Consider the following 24,911-nt stretch of genomic DNA (forward strand, 5'->3'; position numbering starts at 1 on the left):
CGGCTCGCTGCGAGACGGCGCGATGACAACCAGGGGCTGGTCACTGCCGTACTTGACTAGATTTCGGTAAAAAATTTAGAAAAGCGCCATCTGCAATCCTCTTCCTAAAGTATTTAATATCTTCAAGTGATAATAGATGGCTCTTTAATCAAAAATTAACTTCCATAAAATATCACTAAAATTATTGAAATCTAAAAATTATTTTATATATTAGTATTACGTAGGAAATCTATCAATTATTTTTATTAAATCTGTACACTATTTTATATACATAAATTATTTTTCTATAATTATTTTTTTGGTTGGCAATAAACCGTGCCAACTGCCAATGCTGAAGTTAGAATTTGAATTTTAATGGCGAGTACAGTACATACAATTTGTGTGTTAAGTTTTCGTCCATTTAAGTGTTTTCTGCTGTTGACTTGCGTTGATTTGAGTTTTACTCATCCGCTGTGTTTTCGGTGAATTAGTGAGTGAGTTGAGCTGTGCTCCTCTGTTTCATTGTTTCACATAACTTGCGAAAAGACGCCATTAGTGTTTAGTATTATTTGCGATAAAGACGCCTTTTTTGTGATATTTGTGAAATAGACACTGTTATTGTGTTATTAGCGATTAGAGACGCTTGTTTGAGTGCATATAATCATGCCGAGGCGGTGCGAATTGGGATGTTCACACAACCCGGGTAAGTGCTTTCTTTATCAAGTTCATAGTACCTAGGGCCCGATTCTGTTAATAGTATCATTAAGTTATTAATATCAAAATTGAATAGAAATTAAATCGCAATATCAGTTTTAACCATTTCGGGCATTCTGCTACTAATATTTATAAGACCAATCGTATTCCAACGACATTCGATTGGTTGCTATTGGTCTGCCGTTTTGGTTTATAGGTACATATTACCATATTATTCTTAGTCTATATTGCCATATTGCCTCAAAGTCGTGGTGGCCTAGTGGGTAAAGAGCCAACCTCACAAGTATGAGGGCGTGGGTTCGATTCCAGGTCAGGCAAGTACCCATGCAACTTTTCTAAGTTTGTATGTACTTTCTAAGTATATCTTAGAAACCAATGACTGTGTTTCGGATGGCACGTTAAACTGTAGGTCCCGGCTATCATTTAACATCCTTGGCAGTCGTTACGGGTAGTCAGAAGCCAGTAAGTCTGACACCAGTCTAACCAAGGGTATCGGGTTGCCGGGTAGCTGGGTTGAGGAGGTCAGATAGGCAGTCGCTCCTTGTACAGCACTGGTACTCAGCTGAATCCGGGAATTATTCCCAATAGTCCCCTCTAGCGCTGTCCTCGGGGTGACAGCCGAATTGTCTTCCCAGTTATCACGGGGTGACAATTTGTGCCGACTGTTCCTTTGAAAACTGACTAGAGGGACAAATGGAAGTCTATTTCTCAGTTGTCACGGGTGACATTGCTACGGTTCCTTCTTCCTTCCTAAGAAAAAATGTAATTACCATAGATTTCAGGTTTTTATTTATTATGTTACATAGAATCACATAAAAAATATATATATTATTATTTTAACTAACACAATGTCAACAGGCTTACAAAATCGATTTTTTATAGTAGTTAATACTACTATAAAAACAAAACAACATTATGTTTCCTATAATAGGCACAATCACAGATAACTTTAATTAATACTAATCACAGATAATCACTAATGGTTAAGTTAAAAGTGCTTATTAGTCGCATGCTTATTTGTAACACAGTTTGTAATCTTGTTAAATTAAATAAAATTAAGAAAACGATTGGTGTTAATAGAAATTAATAATATGTGATGTACCTATTAAAGGAAACACAATGTTGTTTGTTATAAGAAATAAAAACCTGAAATCTATGATAATTACATTTTTTTTTCTTTGGAAGATTCTATGTAGCATAATAAATAAAAAACCTGAAATCTATGGTAATTACATTTTTTTTTCTTTGGAAGGAAGAAGGAACCGTAGCAAATGTCACCCCCCCGGTGACAACTGAGAAATAGACTTCCCATTTGTCCCTCTAGTCAGTTTTCAAAGGGAACAGTCGGCACAATTGTCACCCGGTGATAACTGAAGACAACTATCACCCGGAGGACAGCGCTAGAGGGGACTATTACTACATAGTATAAAACAAAGTCGCTTTTTCTGTCATGTGTCATGTTGTATGTCCCTATGAACGCTCAAATCTTTAAAACTACGCAACGGATTTTGATGCGGTTTTTTTTAATAGATAGAGTAACTCATGAGAAGGTTTTATGTATAATAACATCTATTAAATAATGGAGAAATACTGTTACCCGTGCGAAGCCGGGGCGGGTCGCTAGTTGGGAATAATTCGAATCGGTTAGACTGGAAGCCGACCCCAACATAGTTGGGAAAAGGCTCGAGGATGATGATATTGCCATATTGCAATCGTAAATCGTTTGCAGACAATATGATTCATTATTGAATCACAGAAAAGGATAAACACGTTTATTTAAAAGAAAAAATAGTGGAATGCCACATACGCTTCAATCGTAATTGAGTCGTGATTGGATCTCAGTCGGATGTGAATCGCATGTCGCTAAAGTAAAATTAGCAGGGCAGGATTCTGCGCAATTTTTCTTTGAAATAAACGTTTTTATCCTTTCTGTCATTCAATAATGAATCATTTTGTCTGCAAATGATTTACGATTGCAATATGGCAATATAGACTAAGAATATTATGGTAATATAGACCAAAATGGCAGACCAATCGCAAACCAATCGAATGTCGTTGGAATACGATTGGTCTTATATTAGTAACAGAATGCCCGATATGGTTAAAAAAGCTGTTGCGATGCAATTTCTATTCAATTTTGACATTATTAACTTAACAGAATCGGGCCCCAGAATCGTGCTCCTGAAAGCTCCTAGTCATCCGGATAAACTTGTCATCACGGGAGATACCAACTCAGTCAATTATAAGGTTGGGCGTTTAGAGAAACACAGTTCCTTACGAGTAACCATTTATTACTGAATCCCATATGAAATGATACATGATTTAATAAGATAGACATACATAGATAGACACGCGCACACATACATAGGTAATAGGTATTCATTCATACATACACTATACAATATCAGCATACAAACTTCATATTTTTGTAATTTATTTTTCAGGTGTGACACAACATCAATTTCCACACCCAGAAAAGAATCCTGAGTTATTCAAAGCCTGGGTTAATATAGTTGGTGGAAAACTGGAGACTGCAGATGATATCAAATTTTACAGAAAGCGAGTCATCTGTGACATACATTTTGCAGACAAGTTTAAGAATCGCAACAACCGTTTAAATAACATAGCTGTTCCTACTCTCCATCTTCAGGGTAAGATTTAGATCTTTATTCTTGAACTAGATCGCAATGCCACCTACTGAGTTAAAATTGCCATTAAGAAAACAAAATTCTTAATTATTCACAATTAAACTGAACTGAAATCTTTTAGGCCACCTGTTTGCAGTATATTAATATTTAATTGGATATAAAATGCAGTTCATTCACCCCTTAACCAACTCGGTGAAGGTTGTTGTTTAGTGGGATCTTAGACTTGTTTTACTATTTCCAGGTGCTCCATCACAAGATGCTCATATGCCTCCTGCAACTCCACATATACCAACTGAACTTCCTATGCCTGAACATAATATATGGAATCTGCCTTCTACATCAAAGCAAATAGTCACTGGTACGTAAATGCTTGGCTACCTACATTCTCAAATTATGTTTAACTAGCTGCCATAATTAAATACTGCATTTTTTATAATAATAATCCCCATGGGGCCACCTTGACGTGATGGGGAAGGCATGAACGCTTAAAGAAGTCAGTAAGAACTAGACGACCCTGTGCCAATTGGTAAACATGAGGTACCATCAGAAAATATAGTCATAACACCTCGGCTAACCCTTTCCAACTAACGGTCCCAACTTCCCAACTAACCTTCCCTTCCCTTTACCTTCTCTTCAGTGTCTGATAAAATATATATCTTATTACTTTAAAATATGTACTCTGCAGTCACCTTCTCTCTTTCACCTCTTAACTTTTCTTTTTCTTAAGTTTTAAAACATTGCTCCTAATATAATTTAATGCGACTACGAAATAGAGTAATAATACCCCAGGCGGGTACCGGAGCTAATCGCGATGGAGAATCCCGCCCCCTTTGTATTCTGGGTGGGGGCGACGCTTTTTAAATTTCATTTTTTTCATAGATACCTTTAAGGCCACCTGTTTGCAGTATAGTAATATTTAATTGGATATAAAATACTGTTCATTCACCCCTTAACCAACTCGGTGAAGGTTGTTGTTTAGTGGGATCTTAGACTTGTTTTTACTATTTCCAGGTGCTCCATCACAAGATGCTCATATGCCTCCTGCAACTCCACATATACCAACTGAACTTCCTATGCCTGAACATAATATATGGGATCTGCCTTCTACATCAAAGCAAATAATCACTGGTATGTAAACGCTTGGCTACCTACATTCTCAAATTATGTTTAACTAGCTACCATAATTAATTACTGCATTAAGTAATATGTAACTGTTGTGTAGTCATTACAAACACACTTCAACTTGATTTATTGTAATGACAATTTAGGTTAATAATCCTCATGTAACTCACACTAGTAATTTTGATGTTTACAATGACAATGGTGAATTATTATTATTTTATTTTCAGCTGCACCTCCCAATGCGTGTGTTATAGCAGCAGAACATAATTATTGCAGTAAACATGGTATACAACAAAGACGGAAACTTAAAGGAGACAAAAGTAAGTGCCAATGTAGTTTATACCATAAGATATCCAAAAAAAATGTTTATACATAGGCTACTTTTATCTGGGTGTGGAAAGTAGTAAAGTAAAAGTTTTTTTTGCAGAAAAACTGAAATCAACTTCATCGCTGGAGAATGAATTAAAGATTTCAAGATTCCAAATGAAGAATTTAAAAACCGAAATTATTCGGTTACGTAAACGGAGTAGTAGTTTGAAAGAAAGATTAGCCAGCGTTGATAAAATTAGCAATACAAATTGTTTAAAAAATAACGAGAAATATGACAACTGCAGCAAAATATTCACAAACATGCAGTACACCCAAACTCACAAGAGAGCTCGTGGGCGGAGGTTTACTTTAAAGGAAAAAGTTTTGTCTCTCCATGTACAAAAGAGTCCCAAGAGTTATACTCTTTTATATAAATACTTTACATTGCCCTCTATAAAATCATTAAAAGGCTTCTTGCGAAAATTGAAATAGAGTCGGGGCTAAATAAGTTTTTATTCATAAAAATGAGAAAGACTGTGAAGGAATTAAGTCCAGAAGATCGCCTCTGCTGTCTTATTTTTGACGAGATGTCAATATCGCCGCAGATCCATTACGACGGATCTAAGGATAAATTAAAGGGATTCGCTTGGCGTAGTAAAATTGCTGACCATGTTTTAGTTTACATGGTCAAAGGATTAAAGAAAAATTTAAACAGCCTGTTGCATACTTTTTTACAAATTCTGTTAACAAAGCAGAATTAAAAGCCTTGACTATAAAAGTCATTAAATATGTTCAGGGTACAGGGCTTAATATTTTGTGCACAGTGTGCGACCAAAGCACAGTAAATGTCAGTGTAGTGAATGAAATTATTGAAGATAGTAGAATAAAATTCATAAAAGAAAATAAGGAATGGAGACATGATGTAATGGAAGTAGGGAAATCTAAAATTATCCCATTATTTGATGTCCCTCATTTATTGAAAGGGTAAGAAACAATTTACTTACGAAGGACTTAAAATATTTCGACTTCGAAGAAAAGGTTGAAAAGACGATAAAATGGGAATATTACCAGAAAATTTATGAAGCGGACAAATTACATGGTGAATTAAAAATATGTCAGAAACTAACTGATGAACATATTTATGTGGAGAAAATAAAAAATGAAGGTCAAACACGCAACCCAAATTTTTAGCCGCAGTGTTGCTACAGCTGCAGAACATTTATCTGCTAGGGGCGATTTATCTAATGAGTGCCGCCAAGTAATTACATTTACCAAAATGATGGACAATTTATTTGATTCCTTAAATTCAAGCTCATTTAATATGATACATGGAAAAATGTATAAATGTGGTGTTAGAAACAATTCTCCTCATCATGAATTATGGGAAAATGCCAAAAAGGTATTAAAATCAATAAAATTTATTAAAGTTAAAAAAGAAAAGGAAAATAAAATAAGATTAATTGAAACGAGTTCGGTACCTTCAATAAAAATTTTATACGTACTATTGAGGGCATGCAACAGTTGTGGAAAATATTATCCCAAAAATATTTATTTGATACAATGATGACCAGAAACTTTAACCAGGACCCACTGGAAAATTTTTTTGGGAACATTAGAAGTTTTGGGGTGAGGAATACGGCACCCAACACAATTAGCTTTGAAGGTGCCTATAAATCACTTCTTTTAAATAATTATAACTCACCCCATTCACTTAACGCTAACTGTGAAAATGATGACAATGATTGTCTTCAGACATTGAGTTTCTTTTTGGAAGACAAACTTTTAGAAAACACTTCTAATGTTCCCAGTAATGAGGTTCTACCATTTCAGCAAGAAGAAAATGACGAAATTGAGGTGCCTTTTATAAATTTAAATTCTGAGCCTGCTGATGCTGGTCAGGCCAATTATGTATGTGGGTGGGTGCTGGCTAAATGTTTTAAAAAAGTTGCTAAATCATGCAGGCACTGCAAAACTGAACTAACTGGCGACAGTCAATTAAAATCAAATAGTTATATAAGGGCAAAAGAATATACAAAAGGAAAACATTGTCTGTTGTATCCCAATATAGTGGCGGAAAAAGTTTTAAAGACATACAAAATATTGTAGTAGAAATTTTGAAAAGAATGTGCCAAAAACTAAATTAAAAGAAAAGATAAAAATGTTTTTAGACATATTTGTGGATTATCCTTTCACCTGCGATATCCACAAGATAGAATTAAGAAATGTTTTTGAAAACATTACAATAAATATTTTGGTATATAGTTGGTGCCGCTCAATTAATCGAATTTTATCAGGTAAAATCCAATATCGTGATGAGGATGATGAAACTAAACTTTCAGCACAAATTTATTACAATAAACATAAACATAAGTAAATATGATTTTTATTTAATTCCAGGTCGCCTACTAAGTACTTTCTAAATGTTCCTACATAACGTTGTTCTGTTGAGTTGTAGTAATCTGTGTTGTATTTCCATATTTCAATAAATAACTATTTTCTACATTCTGTGGCTATATTTTGTAAGTACGTACGTATGAACAAATTCCCTAGAATATCTATAGACGGTTATTCGTCATCTCGACACACTAAACTCACCACGAATGTGTCGAGTTGGTGAAACTCAAAATTTGTACATTTATCATGTCGTCAACTCGCCACGTCAAGATTTTAATTCGTGTCCAGTTAGTGAAACTTAGATTTTATCACTTTTATGTTTTCGCCAAGTTTGGGAATCAACTTTTCGCGTTTCAAACGTTTGCAAAATGGACGTTCAGTGGCCGATGATGTTTGTGACACAATGTATCCAGTTGGCGAAAACATAAAAGTGATAAAATCTAAGTTTCACTAACTGGACACGAATGAAAATCTTGAGTGGCGAGTTGACGACATGATAAATGTACAAATTTCGAGTTTCACCAACTCGACACTTTAATGGTGAGTTTAGTCTGTCGAGATGACGAATAACCTGTAGACAATACTGATGTATACATGTGTGTGAAATGGGATGTACGCACACATAAACAATTTGTTTCGGCAGACGATACCAGATGGCGCTTCAAAAATCGTTTGAAGGTTGCAGAAAAAAATCGAAGTGGGTTCTCTATTCCCAATCTATTTACTATACTCTATGATGACAACTCAAAACAGAAACAAAAGACAAACTAAAAAGTAAACAGCTAGTTGCAGCCAGTACTGCAAGGAGTTTGGAATGCGTACGAGCCTCGCCCTCGTTGGTCAATTTATTAGTTTAATTAAATTAAAAATATTACAACAAAAATCAAAGGGTAAAAAATACAAAAGATAAAATAACAAAAACTAATTCCATCGTTAACATCCCCCACCCCAGTGCGTCAGCACTCATTCCCGATAGCTATATACACAACTCGTGCTACCGGTCGTCGCAATATGCCCGACTTTGTTTGCACCTCGGCGACTCTGATGCGGCCGTCTTGGCCTGGCATCACTCTTCGAATTATGCCACGTGGCCAAACGTTTCGTGGGGATGCGGGATCGACAATTAAAACGAGGTCACCCACTTGTAAGGGCCTCTGCTCCTGCTGATACTTCTTTCGCGGACGCATGTCCGGCAGCACCTCCTTCACCCACCGTCGCCAGAATGAGTCAGCCAGCTGCTGAGCAATCCTCCACTGTTTGCGCAAGAATGTATCTGACTCATCAAAGGTGCCCATAGTCGGTAGGTTTGAGGATGAGCCAAGGAGGAAATGGTTGGGTGTTAATGTCTCGTCAGTGTTCGGCTCAACGCTCACATGGGTGAGGGGCCGACTGTTTACCATCACTTCTACCTCTGTCATGAGAGTTTGTAGAACAGCGTCTCGAGGTGCTCGCTCTTTCAGCACGACCTTCAGTGCGTTTTCCACGCAGCTGATGAGTCGCTCCCATGCCCCACCCCAATGTGGGCTGGCAGGGGAAAATGTCCATGTAGTGGTCATGCTGTAACTCTTTACTCCGTCAGCTAAGAGTTTCTCATCCAATTCGGAGACACACTTCTTCAACTCCTTGTAGGCGCCTCTCAGATTAGTACCATTATCCGAGTAAAGGTGTCGCGGCCACCCGCGTCTGGCTGCCATTCGTCGGAGAGCCATTATGACGTCATCGGTAGTAAGGCTTCCTACGAGCTCAACATGTATAGCCCTCACAGTGAGACAGGTAAACAACACGCCGTACCTTTTTTCTCGGCGGCGTCCTATGGTCACTTCCATAGGTCCGAACAGGTCCACTCCAGTGTGGGTAAAGGGACGCTGATGATGCGCCAATCGTCCCTCAGGTAAGTCTCCCATTCGAGGAGGTCGAGGCTGTGCACGCCTGAATCTGCACAGCATGCATTTTGAAATAATATGTTTAACAGTAGGTCTAATACGTACAATCCAGTACTTCTGTTTCAGCTAATTTACCACCATCTCCTGGTGGCCGTGGAACGCTCTTTGGTGATAATGCTTCACAATCAGCTGAGTAATGTGACTGCGACCATCTAGTATAACAGGTTGCTTAACATCTGGAGTTATTTCAGGAGCAGCGTTGATGCGGCCTCCACATCGCAGGACTCCGTGCTCATCTAGATACGGAGATAAAGTAAGTAGCTTACTCGAAGTAGGTAGTGCCGTAGACGCTTGAAGTAGCTTAATCTCTTTTCCAAATGATAAAGCTTGTGAGTGCTTTATTAGTAAGCGTTCAGCCCTGTCCATCACGTCATCATTCAGATTACAGGTGGAAGCTTTCTGTTTTCTCTTATTGATGGCCTTGATAATGTTATCAACAAAGGTAAGTACTCGACTTGTTGTTCGTAGCAAGCGTAGCCATGAAGAAAAGCGTGAAGGTTCAGGTACAGGTAAGTTACAGGTTTCTATGGTGTTATCAATTACTGTTACACATTCTAATAACTCTTTGTTCGCAGGTTCAACGACATCTAGCGGCCAATATTTCGGATGCTTATACAAGAAGGCAGGTCCCTGTAGCCACTCATCTTGTAACAGCGAGCAATCGTAGTTTTCTCGTGTGGCTATATCTACTATATTTAGCTTAGTCGGCTTCATAATAGTTTGCTTGAGCGACGTCGTCGACAGCGGCGTAGTACTGGTGTTGTCCGCTACGGGCGTAGCGCTGCTCGTAGCGCTCGTAGGGTCGACGAGGTCATTAGCCGACAGCTGATGCTTTGCTGGTGAGGCACCCATTGGCTCCAGCGTGAAGGAACGTCGCACGTCGTCGTGCAGCTCGGCGGTCGCGGAGACATCGGCAGTAGCAACGACCGACATACACAACGTTGTGTGATCAGTTTGAGTACCCGGTACTCTGCCGTGCAGGCACCAACCCAATGGTGAGAGGGTGGCGCACGGCTCGCCTGGCTTGCCTACTAGTGTCTCTAAAGGAAATAATAAATGGTAGTTATCTTGCCCTATAAGCACATCGGGTTTTAGCGACGCAAAACACAGATCGTCTTTAATATCGCGTAAGAGGCCATAGGTCTCGCACTGAAAGTTCACTGACCTTTGTTCTGGCAAGCTCAGTTCGTTGACACTACGCGCACTTATATTAAACTTTTCACCGAGTTTGTTAGACACGATTAAGTCCACTAGTTCTGCCGCACACACTAACTCGTTCTTGTTCCATGCGCCACGAACTCGCATGGTCTGTGTACGCCAGCGCAGACCGACGCGCGCAGCCAACGACGCGCTGATCATTGAGACGTTGGAGCCGTCGTCAAGTGCACTTGCACGGAATGCACCATTAGCTCCGTGAATCATTACTGGAACCACCTTCAACCGCACTGACCATTCGTTGTGGTTGGTGTCAACGTGAGTTACCACTTCAGTTGGTACACTGCTAGATTGTGTCGCCGTGCTTGGGGTGACGACGACTTCGGCGGCAGCGGTCGGCACGTAGTGCAGCAAGCGATGATGCGGTTGACCGCACGCAGTGACGTCACATAAGTTTTCTCGGTCGCTAAACTTGCAGACTTGAGAAGACTCTTCATATGCTTGCTTAAACTGTAGCCAATCAAGCGGGTCACCGTTAAACTTCGGTAGGTCTTTTGGCATAGACAGTCGGTTAAGCAGCTTAGTTTCTGCCTGGTTGGCGTTGGTGGTTGCGGTGGCGGCGGCTAGGTCCTTAGGCACACATGCCGATTGCATGTGCATAGTGCCGTCGTCAGTACCGCTCTGGTTTGGTTGCACGTTCCCGAGCTGGGATGGGCCGGCGTTATCCAATTGCTGCAAGACAGCGTCTTGCCGTTGTGCCGGGCGCAGCGCATCGTCGTAACAGCTAGTGACGCGCTGTGTCTTCACCCACTCCTCGATCCGAGACGCATTTTCCTCTTCACCAGTTTCACCATCAGCTAGCGACTGCGAGCCGCAGCTGTCCAGCTTCGCCAGGTCGGCAGCCAGCTTCTTTTCAATGAGTTCCATTTTCAGAAGCGCCATTTGTTCCGCCGCCTCGAGTATCAATCGTGCCCTCCTCGCCTTCACTGAAGACCTCGCAGAAGGAGATTTTACCAATGGTCTTCTGCTAGCCTCGGACTTCTTTACATTAGTAGGCGTAGGTTCTTCAATATCTTGTTCCCGGCGCGCCGCGCTTCGCGTGTTCACCATTTTTTTTTTCTCAGTTCGCGGTGTACGAAGTATCCAAGTTGCTGGAACGATCCGGCTCGAAGGACCAACGGATGTGCTCGGTGGGAGGTGGACTGTATCAATAGTTTGCGGTAAACACCGGGAAAGAGTGAAAACCCGGCCTTAAAATAAAACAACCAGTTAAAGAAGTCAAGAAAAAACGAGAGGGCGACTCGCTGCGAGACGGCGCGATGACAACTCAAAACAGAAACAAAAGACAAACTAAAAAGTAAACAGCTAGTTGCAGCCAGTACTGCAAGGAGTTTGGAATGCGTACGAGCCTCGCCCTCGTTGGTCAATTTATTAGTTTAATGAAATTAAAAATATTACAACAAAAATCAAAGGGTAAAAAATACAAAAGATAAAATAACAAAAACTAATTCCATCGTTAACAACCATCCATCCACTCTATGATCAATGTATGGGTGTAGGGTGGCTATATACCACGAACTCCTCAAAATGTGACCTAAATAATGAATAAAGTAATAAACCTCGCATAATGGGTAGTATACTGTTTAATAATGAATCACTGAGAGTTTGCAAAGTTAACTATAAAGGAATGGCAAGGAGCAAGAGTGTAAGGCAACCATCGTTGTTGAGATGTTCTTTGCTGTTGCCAAGGCCGTCCTTTATCCTTACTTCATCATACCTATATCTTTACTTCATAATATGACAAATCCGCTATCAAATCTATACATATAATAAATCTGTAGAAAAGTAATTTTTGTACATTGAAGAAATTGACAAAAAAAATAGCCAGCATAGTAAGGGATAACTAACAGAACCCATTTCCATCATTTTTGTCATTTTTGTCTGTTTGTCTGTTTATCTGTTTGTTTGTTCGGGATTCACGTAAAATCTACGAATTTAATGCAGACAATGCTTATATACAAAAATTCTACGTAACTTGGGGTATTACTTAGCTTTTGTTTCATCGAAATCGATTCACTCTATTAAAAGATATGATTAATTTTGTGAATTCAAGTTTTAAAATATTACGACACGCAATCTGTTTGTCAAAACTGTACATTTGAATGTTGTACTTATATTTAGTTGATCGGCCTATTATTAACCTTTACACAGAAAATCACACCTTCATAAGTAACTTCGGAAGAAAAAAAAATATGAAAATTTTGTTTAGCCAAGGTTAAAGTAGCTCCATCTGTGGTAATCTGTGTTAAATAAAATACATAAAATTTGTCAAAGGAGCGAGGTGGTAAATGACAATAAATTACCATACATTCTTTATAGAGGATTATTATTTCAACAGATGGAGTTGTGTATTTTCCGTAATTCACCATATTTTAACACGTAGTGTAATTTTTCGATAGACATTTCAATAGTGTTTGTCAGTTTGCCGTGCCACATCAAAATCCAATTATAATTATTACCTTGATGAAAGGAAAATTAATAGTTCTCAGCCAAATTTAAAACGGTGTTATCTAAATTATTTTTTGAACATTATGTCAAAAATGATGACTTTAGTATAACAATTAATTATCATTTAAAGTTACAGATGGAGTTCATATGAGGATTTTTCATAAACATAGTTTAGCTTATCTTCCACTAATGTGGTGGCCTTAAAACAAATTACTTTGAGTGAGTAGTATTAAGTAGACCTTAATTATTTTTCTGATGCAAAATATGTAAACTTAATCCTAGAAGAAAGGAGGACCTGTCTCGCAAGCGCTGCTAAGCGTGAGGTAGGTAGGTAATGTAGGATTCTGTAGCTTTAAAAACAAGCCCAGATACAAAGTGCAGATAAGTAATGGGAGCTTTCTCGATTTAATACCATACACACGTAAAATGCTTTATGCGTCTGAAAACGTACAAATTGCGCGTCGCATACCAGAGACATACTTACTTTCAACTTCTGATCGCAAATACACTGGTCACGATTACGAACAGTCTCAGTGAGACCCGAGCCAAGTCTAAAAAAACACCTTTTATATAAAACTACGTTTGATGTCATTCAATCACAAAGACAGAATTGTTCTCTGTTGCAAATCCTATCCACCTGTATCCTATCCTAATCCAGCATGCATTGCAGGTGTGCATTGCACAAAAACCAATGGTATCCTATTCGAGAAGTCAAAAGAGTCGACCTGCCAACGTCAGCTTCTGCGCTAAGCAAGTGTTCTTAATAGTACCATCAGAATTACATTCATCGTTGAATGAGGTGAATACATTTTCAGAAACCACAATAACAGTAGGAGCCAAAGCATATGATCGCTTCATAGAGCTCTGATTGGCCCCAGGTGACCAAGTCAGGTCTGATTTGTTCGTTCATCAGATCTTTGAAAGTGTTTCGGTGGATACTTACTGTCGTCCTGTGTGACACAAAATATGGTATATAAACGTCCTCCGCAAGAGCGAATTTTTTTTCTCAATTCTCAATTCTTTATTGCATACCATAATGTATTACAGGTTGTTGGTAGGTTATAGATATTAGTCACAATTATGGACCCTGTCGGGCACAATAGTATTTTCCCGGTGTGCGGTAGTGACGCACAGTATACAACACTTATGTTTCTTTCGATTTGCTGGTTCCACCAAGAAATGACAAATCGCAAGCGTACATTTTGAAAATCTTGGCAAAACTGCAGGTTTCAAGTACGAACACATGAAGTGGACTCTCACAGATACGTACATTTTGCTTATTCGTGAACTAATGCAAACATTTCGGTGGAGTCCCGGCTTAGGCCTCCCCCACATTAGGCGTGCGCGATCCTCGGGTGTGTGAGTAGCGCGGGCGCCGCGCGTGCGTCGCGAGCGCGCTGCGTGAGCGTCGCGTTTTGCTGCCCTGCGGCATTTACCTACAGCGCGCTCGCGGCGCGCCCGCGCCGCTCTCCTTGACGTTTAACTGCTAAGGGTCAGTTCACACCGAGACGCGACGCGGCGCGACGCTGCGCGCACATTTTTCACAGAGCGACTCAGAATATACTTTATTCACTACACGAAAAGATACACATTACATTGTGACAACTCGCAACGCCGCGCGGCGCAGCGCGAAATCATTGGCCTCTTTGAGTATCGTCGCGTCGCGTCGCGTCTCGGTGTGAACTGACCCTAAGGCGTTTAGCGGGCGGCGGGGATAGCGGGCGAAGGGGTAAGAACGCAACTCGAGCGCCGCGTGCTCGCCGCGAGCGCGTCGCTTGCACTCTTCACACATGCCGCAGGGCAGCAAAACGCGACGTTCATGCAGCGTGCTCGCGACGCACGCGCGGCGACCGCGCTACTCACACACCCGAGGATCGCGCCGATATCCATGGTAAGACTGACAGACTTTCTGGCTTCTGATTAGTCGCAGCAGCTGCAGAAAATGTACAAATGACAGCTTTGTCAGACTCAAAGCATATAGACTCAATACATAGATTATAACTGTTTCTTGTGAAAATTACTTACGCACCATACGTAATAATTTTCCAAATTGGCTGACTAGATCCAGAGATATTCACAACGTCACAAACTTTACTTCTTTTGTTTAGATAAATGGTCACATCCACAATACAACCTTGATCAATGAATCTATGCGACTGCTAAGTGCTAATCCTAATTATACTGTCACGTGAAAGAATGCACCTACGGGATAAGTAGTATTTTGACTATTCTATATTGCCCACGCAGACGAAGTTGCGGGCAACAGCTAGTCTTAAAATATAATAACAAATCCTACCAATACCTACTTGACTTTATGACAGGATATCAATCGGTTATTTTTAGTCAGAATCCAATTTTGATAAAATGTGTGGCCCGATCAGGTAGTAATTTAAGGACGATAAATGTCCAGAGTCAGGGGTCTATCCTCATCTCAAACAATTTTCGTCCAATTTTTCAATACGTAGGCATACATAAGTCCTATAGATAGTAGAAATGTCTTAACTCAAGTATGGAATAGATTTGTCAGGTACATCATCATTAGCCTATTACAATATATTAGGTACTATTTTTTTACCATTATGAGCAAAACTGTTTAGGTTTCAAGGCAAAAAAATGTAGAGACACTTATCTTTTATGTGGATAGCAAGGAGATGGACTCGTTTAACTATGATAAAAGCCACGCTGAAGATATGAAGGACAAAATAACGCACGCATCCAATTGGAAGTAAGGAACTAAGATGGCACCGATTGATGAGATGGTATGCGATCCAGTTAAAAGTAAATATAATCCCACCCAAAACAAAAATGTGAAAGACTGCCAAGTTCGATAATATGGGAATGCTTCGCCTATAAAAGAAGTGAGATCTGAATAAGTACCAAGTTCCATACACATACCTCAGTTAAAAATAGTTACTTTTTAATGATGTTACTTGGCAAGTTTTCATACACCTTGTTATAAACCTACTAAACGCAATGAATCAAGTATTTAATTTTCTATTAAAACTTGCCAAGTAATCATCATTAAAAAGTAACTATTTTTAACTGAGGTATGTGTATGGAACTTGGTACTTATTCAGATCTCACTTCTTTTATAGGCGAAGCATTCCCATATTATCGAACTTGGCAGTCTTTCACATTTTTGTTTTGGGTGGGATTTCATTTATTTTTGTAAGGTTGTTTATTTTATTTTTTTCTTATGATGAAGTTAGTTAAAGAAATGTCTCATTTATACTATTTTTTAGATTTTTTAATATGCACTATGTTTCTTACAAAGAAATGAACTAGATTAACTAAATGGACTAGATTTACCAACTGACTGACATGACATGTTATCATATATTATGTTCGTGGATCAAAGTTACACATTCGTTATTTTCGAAAGTGATTCACACTTGGCCGTTTTCAGATTTTTACTTTACTTTGACTAAATACAAACCTTTGTACCATTCGAAGATATATTATATAAATATAAATAAATTTAGTTCGTTTTAGTTCCTTAGGGTATAAATTTACACCGGGTATAAAACACCTTCATTATTTTGAAACCGACTCACACTTGGCCATTTTCAGATTTTTCCCTTTACCTTGACATAAAGACCTACCTCCATGCCAAATTCCAAGTCAATACGACCATTAGTTCCTTAGGGGTATAAATTTACACCGGGTATAAAACACCTTCATTATTTTGAAACCGACTCACACTTGGCCATTTTCAGATTTTTCCCTTTACCTTGACATAAAGACCTACCTCCATGCCAAATTTCAAGTCAATACGACCATTGGAAGTGGTCTAGGTTTTTGATGAGTGAGTCAGTCAGTCAGTCAGTCAGTCAGTCAGTCAGTCAGTCAGTGAGTGTATAGTAAAAATAGCGATTTTCTGACGGCAATATCTCAAGACCTACAATAGGTATATTAATGAAATTTTGTATTTTAGATAAGTGAGGGGGTCTCAACAGATACTAGAAATTTGATATGCGTAAATAAAATAGATTTTGAGTTACAGGGGGGTCGAATTTGGCCCGAAATGGTTCGTGTAATATAACCCACGGCCGGTGTGTCGCTTTTTTTGCTCGAACTTGGCGGACACACTGCCGTGTGTCTAGATATAATCTTAAGTGTGTAAAGCAGTGGTTTAGGAGGTCAGATAGGCAATCGCTTCATGTAAAGCATTGAAACACAACTGCCGTCGGTGTTATTGGAAGCCGACCTCAACATGTTGGGAAAAGCTTAGACAGATGATGATGGTCAGCGTTCTTTATTTGAGAAGAGTACAAGTAGCAATGAAACTCTGTACGTCGATTCTATAAAATTCAGACAACAACTCGCATTTCACTTCGCTATTCACTCTCACTTCACATTCGGTTCAAAATGTTCTAAAAGTCTTCTCATACTTTATCTGTCAAAATGTCGAGTTTAATTTAGATCAACTCGCAAACACGCTCGCAAGAGTAGCGCTAGTGTAGTAACTCACGGCGGATTCAGATGCGAGGTTTAGAGTGAAGTCCTATAGAATCACACTGCAGCAATGAGATAATTTATAGGATTATTCGAATTTGAATAAATCTACTTTCATAATTCCAGTTCCACTTGACTCTCGGTCTTCGCGTGGGAGGAGTCAACGAGTACAGAGACTCAGAGAGCAAGCCCTGAAAGAACTTAGCCAGCAAGGCTGTGAATCAGTTCTGGACAGCAAAATCGAAATGGCTCCCTACGTGGTCTGACGGAGCTATGAAGGTTGACTATGTCAGGGTGTACGCACTTTAGATGTGCCAAACTCGAGTATCTGTATCGAGTATACTAGAAAGACAAAAGTTTTGTTGTCCCGTTTTTAACATACAAAAAATCTCAATGAACGCACGAGAAGGTTATTGTCTCTTCCATTCCCAGCTTTCCGTATCTGAAGGGTAAAAAAGGAGTCCCATTCCTTACGTCAGTGCAGTTTAACAGTCAGACCCCCAGCTTATGACAAAAATGATAATTTATAAAGAACTACCAGCTTATAGAGGTAGAACCTTTTTACTAAGTCGACCGACCATCGGGTAGAAGATTTCCATACTTTTCTAGCTGTCGTCGCCTAGTAATTGATGATGATGATGATGATGTCCTCCCAGACGTGTCCGTCGACGGCGACACCCTGTCAATTCCCGGCAATCTGTCTTCGCTCATGGGCCCGGCGGTGACTTGCGAACCCGAATTTGTTTTTAAAAACTCGGTCACATGAAGCACAGTAGACCTCTTCGTTCGCATTAAAAGTGTAGTTATACGACGGTTTAGGACGAGTTTTACGGGCCAGGCGTTTACCGTCAAGGTCTTCAAGACGGTGGGACTCGAAGCTTTCTAGTCCTTGATGGACTGCCTTTCGCCACTCAGATCTTTGGGTGGCTAGGTCCTCGCATGAGTTCGGGGATAAGCCGGTCGATTTTAAATGGCGCTTTAATACATCCCTGTAACGCAAATATTTTCCTCCAGCTTGTCGTTTACCCGAACTGATTTCCGAATAGAAAATAGTTTTCGGCACCAGCACCAACGCAGCTGACCTTTCATCAGAAGGCACTTCATGCCCGCCAAGCCCGTCCGTCGAAGAACATCCGTATTGGGAACCCGATCTTGCCAAGGTAAACAGGCACGTTATCCGCAGATTTCCCTCTTGCGGGCTGTTTTAGAATCTGGGTCTTTGATGCACTGATTACTAAGCCAAATTTGCGGCAGGACTCGTCTAGGTGGTCGAGACAGTCCTGGAGATCAGCAATGCTTGATGAAAATGCAGCCATGAGGCAGACGTCGTCGGCATACTGAATTTCGGCAACGGAGACAGTCGTTACTTTGCGTTTCGCCCTAAAGCGCGAGAGGTTGAATACGCTTTTGTCCATGCGAACGTTAAGAGTAATCTTGGTGCCGTCAAGAGTACTGTTATACTGCAAAAACCATGGACGATGGAAAGATGAGTCATCACTGTGCGGACAGTCACCACTGTGCGCACAGCCCCGAGGACACGGTGGACCACACAGTCCAGGAGTGCCCTGCGTGGGAAGGTCACCGCCCCGGGTCCTTGTCGAGGCTTTAGGCGGCGGCGAACTCTCGCATCCGGCCCTGGTTCAGACCATGGTCGTGGGCGAGAGGGAATGGGATGCCGTCTCCTCCTTATGTGAAGCAGTCATGCTCGAGAAGGAGGCGGCGGAACGCCAGAGAGTTCGCACCTCTCATAACGGTCGCCGCGCTGGACCAGGTAGACAACACGGGCGCCGGGTGTCGCGAGACGACTCCCGGCCACCGTAAGCGTGGTTCTGTGGGCAGTGAGTTCGGGTGGCTCATAGCTCTTGTCTATTTTTAGACAACAGACAGACCCGTGTCAGCGGCGCGCGTTGTTCCACACGCTCCTCGAAAGAAATGTTAGCATCCCCGCGGGGCCCAGCAGGGCCAAGGTCTGCCGGGGCTGCTGGATTGTTCTAAAGAGTTACCGCGACTCTGGTACATAAAAGGCCTACGACGGAACACGACGGTTTTTAGTCAGTAAGAGTCTGACACTCCCTCACCGCTGCTAACCCACAGCGGTTTGACGTCCTTAAAAAGAAAAAAAAGATGGAAAAATGAGCGGAGATATTATAATAGGGCAAGTAGGTTAGGTGACTTCTTGTAGGTCAGATAACGTAAGACTGGCGTGACCACAACGATCAGATACTTTCATTCAGTTACAGTATAGGTACATTGAGTTCAGCTTCCTTATGTTGTTTTTGACACGTTGATGCACAGAATGCAGTAGACACTTATTAGGAATTAAACGCGAATAAACAATTTCATTTGATTTATGATTTGATTTGAAAGCAAGTCATTATTTCTAGCATTCTACTGAAAACTTCATATAATGCAGTGTTCCGGACCTTCACATCGCGCCGGCCGAGACACCGCGTCAGCGTGCGTCATCACACGCCCCACCTACGCTAGGCCAGCGCACATACGCCGCGGCCGGTCCCCGACCACTCTCGCTCACCGACGATTAGTGTGCGCACATACGGCTATATACTCTTTGTAAATATAACAGTCTTAATATATCGAAAATAGGGGTTTTATTTAGTTGAGACCACCAGCAGCAAACCTGGTGCTTGACACCCCAACATGCAGAGACTAGAGACTGCACCTGCTATCAGTAGCTCCTACTTTAGTATTACTTTATGCTTTTTTTCTTAAATGGCAACCCATTCCGGAAAGGAGTAGGAATAATGGTACGATGGAAAGGGAACGTAAATTGAGATTCTTTTAATGCTTTTATTATGATTCAATTTTACACTGAGAGGAAAAACTTTACAGTAAAATGGACAAATCTAAAATTCTCGTACAATTTAACATAACAGACACTAGGTCTTGACTTATCTAAAGAGCGTACACCTTGACATAGTCAATCATCATAGCTCCGTAAGACCACGAAGGGAGCCATTCTTCTTTTGCCCTCCAGAACTGAATCATAGCCTTGCTGGCTAAGTTCTTCCAAGGCTTGCTATCTGAGTCTTTGTACTCATTGACTCCTCCCACGCGAAGACCGAGGGTCAAGTGGAACTGGAATTTCAAAATATATGATAAATTCGAACGATCCTTTAAATTGACCTACTGAAGACCTTAGTACACTTCTTAAATAGAGAAGGCCTGACTATAGTTGACCACATAAAATGAAATGAAGCCCCAATTTCGTGCCCGAGCGGTCGACGAGTCAACATCTCTTCAAGATGGGGCGAATATATGTCCGGTATAGGATCGGTTGCAAACGGAGAAAAAAGTTCTATTGGCCCGATAGTAGGTTTGGTCAGTTGCACTTTAGGATATATTTTTGTAATTTTAATTGAATTTTATACCATCTCATCAAACGGCGCCATCTTAGTGCCTTTCTTCCAATTTGATGCGTGCTTGATTTTGTAACTCAGATCTTCAGCGTTGCTTTTATCATAGCCATAAGTGCGAGTCGCTTTCCCATCCACTTGAAAGCGTAATATCTCTGAAACAAAAAAAACTTTTTGATCAGCTTGTCCACACAGCCAACTAAAATATATCTCTTAAAAGTATGAAAAGCTTTGCTTTTTTGATGATGCAGACGTACTATTGTAGAGTAACTAAAAAATGAATCTTTTTTTTAATCCACGTGGAAATCAGCTTTGGCTCTTAAAAGGTCTAAAGAGAGCCAGCGGCTGAAAAGCCACCTTTGCTTAATAGGCTGAAACTTTGTGTGACTCACCATCACCTTCCGTAAAAAAAGTACGAGCGTTTAAAAAAAGTAGAAGCGACTGCCTATCGGTCAGATAGGCAGACGCTTTTCTATGTGCATCGACCGTATAAACAATTGACTGTTACGAAATGCGGCTAATGATGGCTTCACAGCGAATATATTGTCGAGATTTTACCGGTGTGCTGCAACGAACTTGGAAAAGACCAGGCAGATGATGATGAGTAGGTAAACCATTCTTAATGTATGTAGGTACCTGGAGTCCAAGTCATACTATAGTTGTGGAAGTATTTAAAATAATTGTCGTCTTCGCCTGTCGCCAAAAATAGAGCATTGTATATTTTGCTGCCACTATATATTGGTCCGCCCAAGACATAATTTCTAACACCAGGGTCTACGTCGTTGCGAGAGAAGGCGATTCGTACCAGCCCTGAGGCGTAGTTATCCCAGCCATAGATGTAGTCTGTAGGCTCAAGGTTAATTTCTGGAAGTAAATGTCTTTAGGTCATAAACTTGTATTAGAATTAGACAACGCAATGAAATAATTAATTTGAAAGAGGTTTAAGGTTATGGCACATTATAGCGGCACCGCAACAGCACGGCGCCACACCAGCATTTAAGTTGTCATTCAATTTAGAGCATTAAATCGTGTATATTATAATATATTTCGTAATGTCAATATGAAAAAGCCAACGGCGAGCAGTCAGCGTGCTTGCCGCTTCCACACAACTCGACTCGCCGCCCGCGTGCTGCAAGCGAGCGGTCCTCATGCGTACAGCGCGCCGACGGCGTGCTAATTGCGCGCCGAATCCGAGCCGGCAGCGAAACAACGTCATTACGTCGTGTTCAATCATAACATCAATCATAATCGTCTTAAAATAATATTGAGTTTGCGGTGACAGCAAGCTTACACCTCGCGGCCAGGTAGCAACGGCGAGCGAGCGGACAGCGCGTGGGTGGCGCGCTGGCAGCTAGCCGTAGTCTTAATTCGAGGCGACGCCGTGCTGCAGCCGTGCTGTTGCGGTGCTGCTATAATGTGCCACAAGCTTTAGACCTAATGCCAATTTTTTAAATGATGATCTTTAACTTTAACTATGTAACCAATGAGCTTTAGCACTAGCGTAGTATAAAATCTGTAAGGGTCACATATTTGTTAGCCTGACATAATTGTCAATGTTGGTTGTAGAGACGCCAACAGGCAAACCTTCCAGAAAGTGTAAAATTTTACCAATCGAACATTAACCTTACATTATTCAGTTAAGGTTGAAAATTTATTGAAAATAATTGAGAGGTTGAGGTAGGTTCATGTGCTCAGTCTGTACAAATGGTGGTAAAGGTATTTACAGACGAGAATTCATCTACTTCTTTTGGTGTAAAATCGAACATTATTTCATAATAGTCCATACCTGGTAAAATCCATTTTCCAGCAGGTAGTTTAGCTCGTATTTCGACCCTCCCGTACTTAAAGCTAAAAGTGCGGCGCGTAGTGATCTTGCCGGTGATCACAGGCGGTATCAATTGTATCCCAGCGCCATCTCTTTTGCATTCCAGTGTGTCTAGCTTGCCTGTGCATCTAAAATGGAAAGGGTGAGGTGTTTTTCAGGCCTTCTGGTTTCTAACTACCCGTGACGACTCAAAAAGATGTCCAAATGGCAATCGGGACCCACTTTATCATGTCTTCCAAAACACGAAAGAACTAGTCATTATAAAAAGGGTGGTTACTGACCGATCGCGCCAAGCGTTGATTAACTTTATGATCGATTTGTATTATTGGGCCCTAGGTCCCGTTATGACTCCTAAGATCCTGCCCTTGAATCCGCCCTTGTGGTAGCGAGATGAGTCGAACATACCTGTCAGATAAATCCAGGGGTGGTAACAGAGGAGGTACTATTGACTCAGTGAGGATCGGAGTGATGACTAGGAAACCATCTTTCAAACTGATCGTTTCATCCGGCCTGTACATGTTGAAAGAATAGGCCTGGAATAAAGAGACAACTATGTGATGGAAGTGCCTTATTTAAAACCAGTTTATATTGTAGTCGTGCATAGCAACGTGTTAAACCTTCTTCATACGATAAATAAGCAAGGTATGTTGAAAGCTATTTATAGATTTAAATGCACGAAGGAACTGCTACAGTAAATATAGAACGTACCGGTTCACCAATAAACTGGTTTAGGGCATCCCATTGCGTCAGCTCACTCGGGTGTTCTTGAGAGAATTCCTCACTAAATATCAAAGACCCCTCACAAACATCAATTTTGCCTTTCATTTCAGTAATGGAAACAGTGCAGAATAAAGAAGGGGTCCGGCTCGTATTGTCATCGTTGTCTTCCTCTGTACTTAGGGGCAGTTGTAGCGGTACTGGTTCCGCTGGCCTATTATCTTGATAAAGAAATTCTGTAACAATAGCCAACTTATACTTAATGACAAAAATACGTAATTCATTTGTTTGTTGTGCTCCTCTGTAAAAGATGTGGAATCAATTTGTATGAATTTTTTATAGAGGATCATAGAGTCTTGACAATGGCAAGAGATCCGTGGATTGACATTGAGTTATTTGTAGACATTAAAAGGTTTCCAAGCATGTTGGAAAATAAAATAACCATTGATATATGTACACTGACACCCGATGAGCGAGTAATTACATGATGTTTTAAGTAGAATCTAAAACTGTTGAGGATAGGTAAAAAAATATATAAATAAATTATACAGACGACGAAAATACACTTACTTGTGACTTTATACTCGAGATCGGTGATGAGGAGTTCAGTCCCTTTTTGGGACTCGAAAAAGATATAGTAGTATATTGTGTCCCCAATTTTTAAAGGAACGTTCAATGTGAAAGTCAGTGTCTCGGCTTCTGGAGGAGTATCAAGCGCCTTTGAAATGCTGCCTACTTCTCCTAGTTGGATATGTCTGTTTATGTGCCCCATAAATACAAACTTGGTAAAGCCGGTATCTGAAAATACATGCAACCAATTAAATTACTTTAACAACAGGAAAATATATTTGTGAAAATACGTTTCTTACAATATTTAGTTCTATTAGAAAGTATAAAAAGCTGTACTGTAGTAGACTGAAGTACAATTTTACTCTTAATTTTATAGTTGATTAAAAATAATAAAGTACAGCCTTACTCTCAAAGGTAAGTCTCAAGCCGGTGGGTGACAAAGCTTCAATTTGTGGAGCATAGAAAACTTGGCCGTTAACTTGCACTTCACATAATAATATTGCGAAGATCGCGATAATATAAACCGCTGGTGTTTGTTCTACAGACGCCATCTCCTCAGGCACTGAGTTCGCGACTGATGTTCATGTTAACGAACTCGCAACCGGCTGGTGCAACCCCGAGCCATGTAAAAAGCAAAACAAGAATTTAGCTTTAATTTAATGTTTTTACTTATTTATTACTAGCTGTTGCCCGCAACTTCGTCTGCGTAGGCAATATAGAATAGTCAAAATACTACTTATCCCGTAGGTGCATTCTTTCACGTGACAGTATAATTAGGATTAGCACTTAGCAGTCGCATAGATTCATTGATCAAGGTTGAGTTGTGGATGTGACCATTTATCTAAACAAAAGAAGTAAAGTTTGTGACGTTGTGAATATCTCTGGATCTAGTCAGCCAATTTGGAAAATTATTACTTATGGTGCGTAATTAAATTTCACAGGAAACAGTTATAATCTATGTCTATATGCTTTGAGTCTGACAAAGCTGTCATTTGTACATTTTCTGCAGCTGCTGCGACTAATCAGAAGTCAGAAAGTCTGTCAGTTTCACCATGGATATCGTCTTGTGTAGGTAGTGAGACTGGATTGAAGATAGGTAGATAGGTAGTCGCTCCAAGCAAAATATTGGTACTCAAACAGATTCGGTGACTGGAAGGCAACACCAACATAGTTGGGGAATAGCTGGATGGATGATAAA

At 40.4% G+C, this 24,911-nt stretch overlaps 3 protein-coding genes across 4 annotated transcripts; 1 reads left to right on the forward strand and 2 right to left on the reverse strand.

Moving 5' to 3' along the window:
* The first annotated feature begins 55 nt into the window (after positions 1–55).
* LOC135117587 (uncharacterized) lies at positions 56–4,840 on the forward strand. Of its 2 annotated transcripts, XM_064037019.1 has the most exons (5): positions 56–682; positions 3,138–3,344; positions 3,583–3,699; positions 4,353–4,469; positions 4,691–4,840. In XM_064037019.1, exons 1-5 carry the CDS (start codon positions 643–645, stop codon positions 4,837–4,839), a joined length of 630 nt encoding a protein of 209 aa, XP_063893089.1. In that variant the 5' UTR covers positions 56–642; the 3' UTR covers position 4,840. The 2 variants fall into 2 exon arrangements, with proteins under 2 accessions (XP_063893089.1, XP_063893090.1); XM_064037020.1 differs by having other exon boundaries at positions 4,353–4,783.
* A 3,282-nt stretch (positions 4,841–8,122) lies between these two features.
* LOC135117547 (uncharacterized) lies at positions 8,123–9,070 on the reverse strand. Its single transcript, XM_064036955.1, has one exon. The coding sequence runs from the start codon at positions 9,068–9,070 to the stop codon at positions 8,123–8,125; it is 948 nt and encodes a 315-aa protein (XP_063893025.1).
* An 11,000-nt stretch (positions 9,071–20,070) lies between these two features.
* On the reverse strand, positions 20,071–24,386 carry LOC135117586 (beta-1,3-glucan-binding protein-like). Its single transcript, XM_064037016.1, has 8 exons — positions 24,120–24,386; positions 23,714–23,941; positions 23,135–23,379; positions 22,832–22,959; positions 22,388–22,554; positions 21,238–21,465; positions 20,617–20,756; positions 20,071–20,323 (listed from the first exon to the last, which is right to left on the reverse strand). Exons 1-8 carry the CDS (start codon positions 24,262–24,264, stop codon positions 20,141–20,143), a joined length of 1,464 nt encoding a protein of 487 aa, XP_063893086.1. The 5' UTR covers positions 24,265–24,386; the 3' UTR covers positions 20,071–20,140.
* Between the last annotated feature and the right edge of the window lie 525 nt (positions 24,387–24,911).

Source organism: Helicoverpa armigera, chromosome 11, assembly GCF_030705265.1.
Source record: "Helicoverpa armigera isolate CAAS_96S chromosome 11, ASM3070526v1, whole genome shotgun sequence".
Lineage (NCBI taxonomy): Eukaryota > Metazoa > Arthropoda > Insecta > Lepidoptera > Noctuidae > Helicoverpa > Helicoverpa armigera.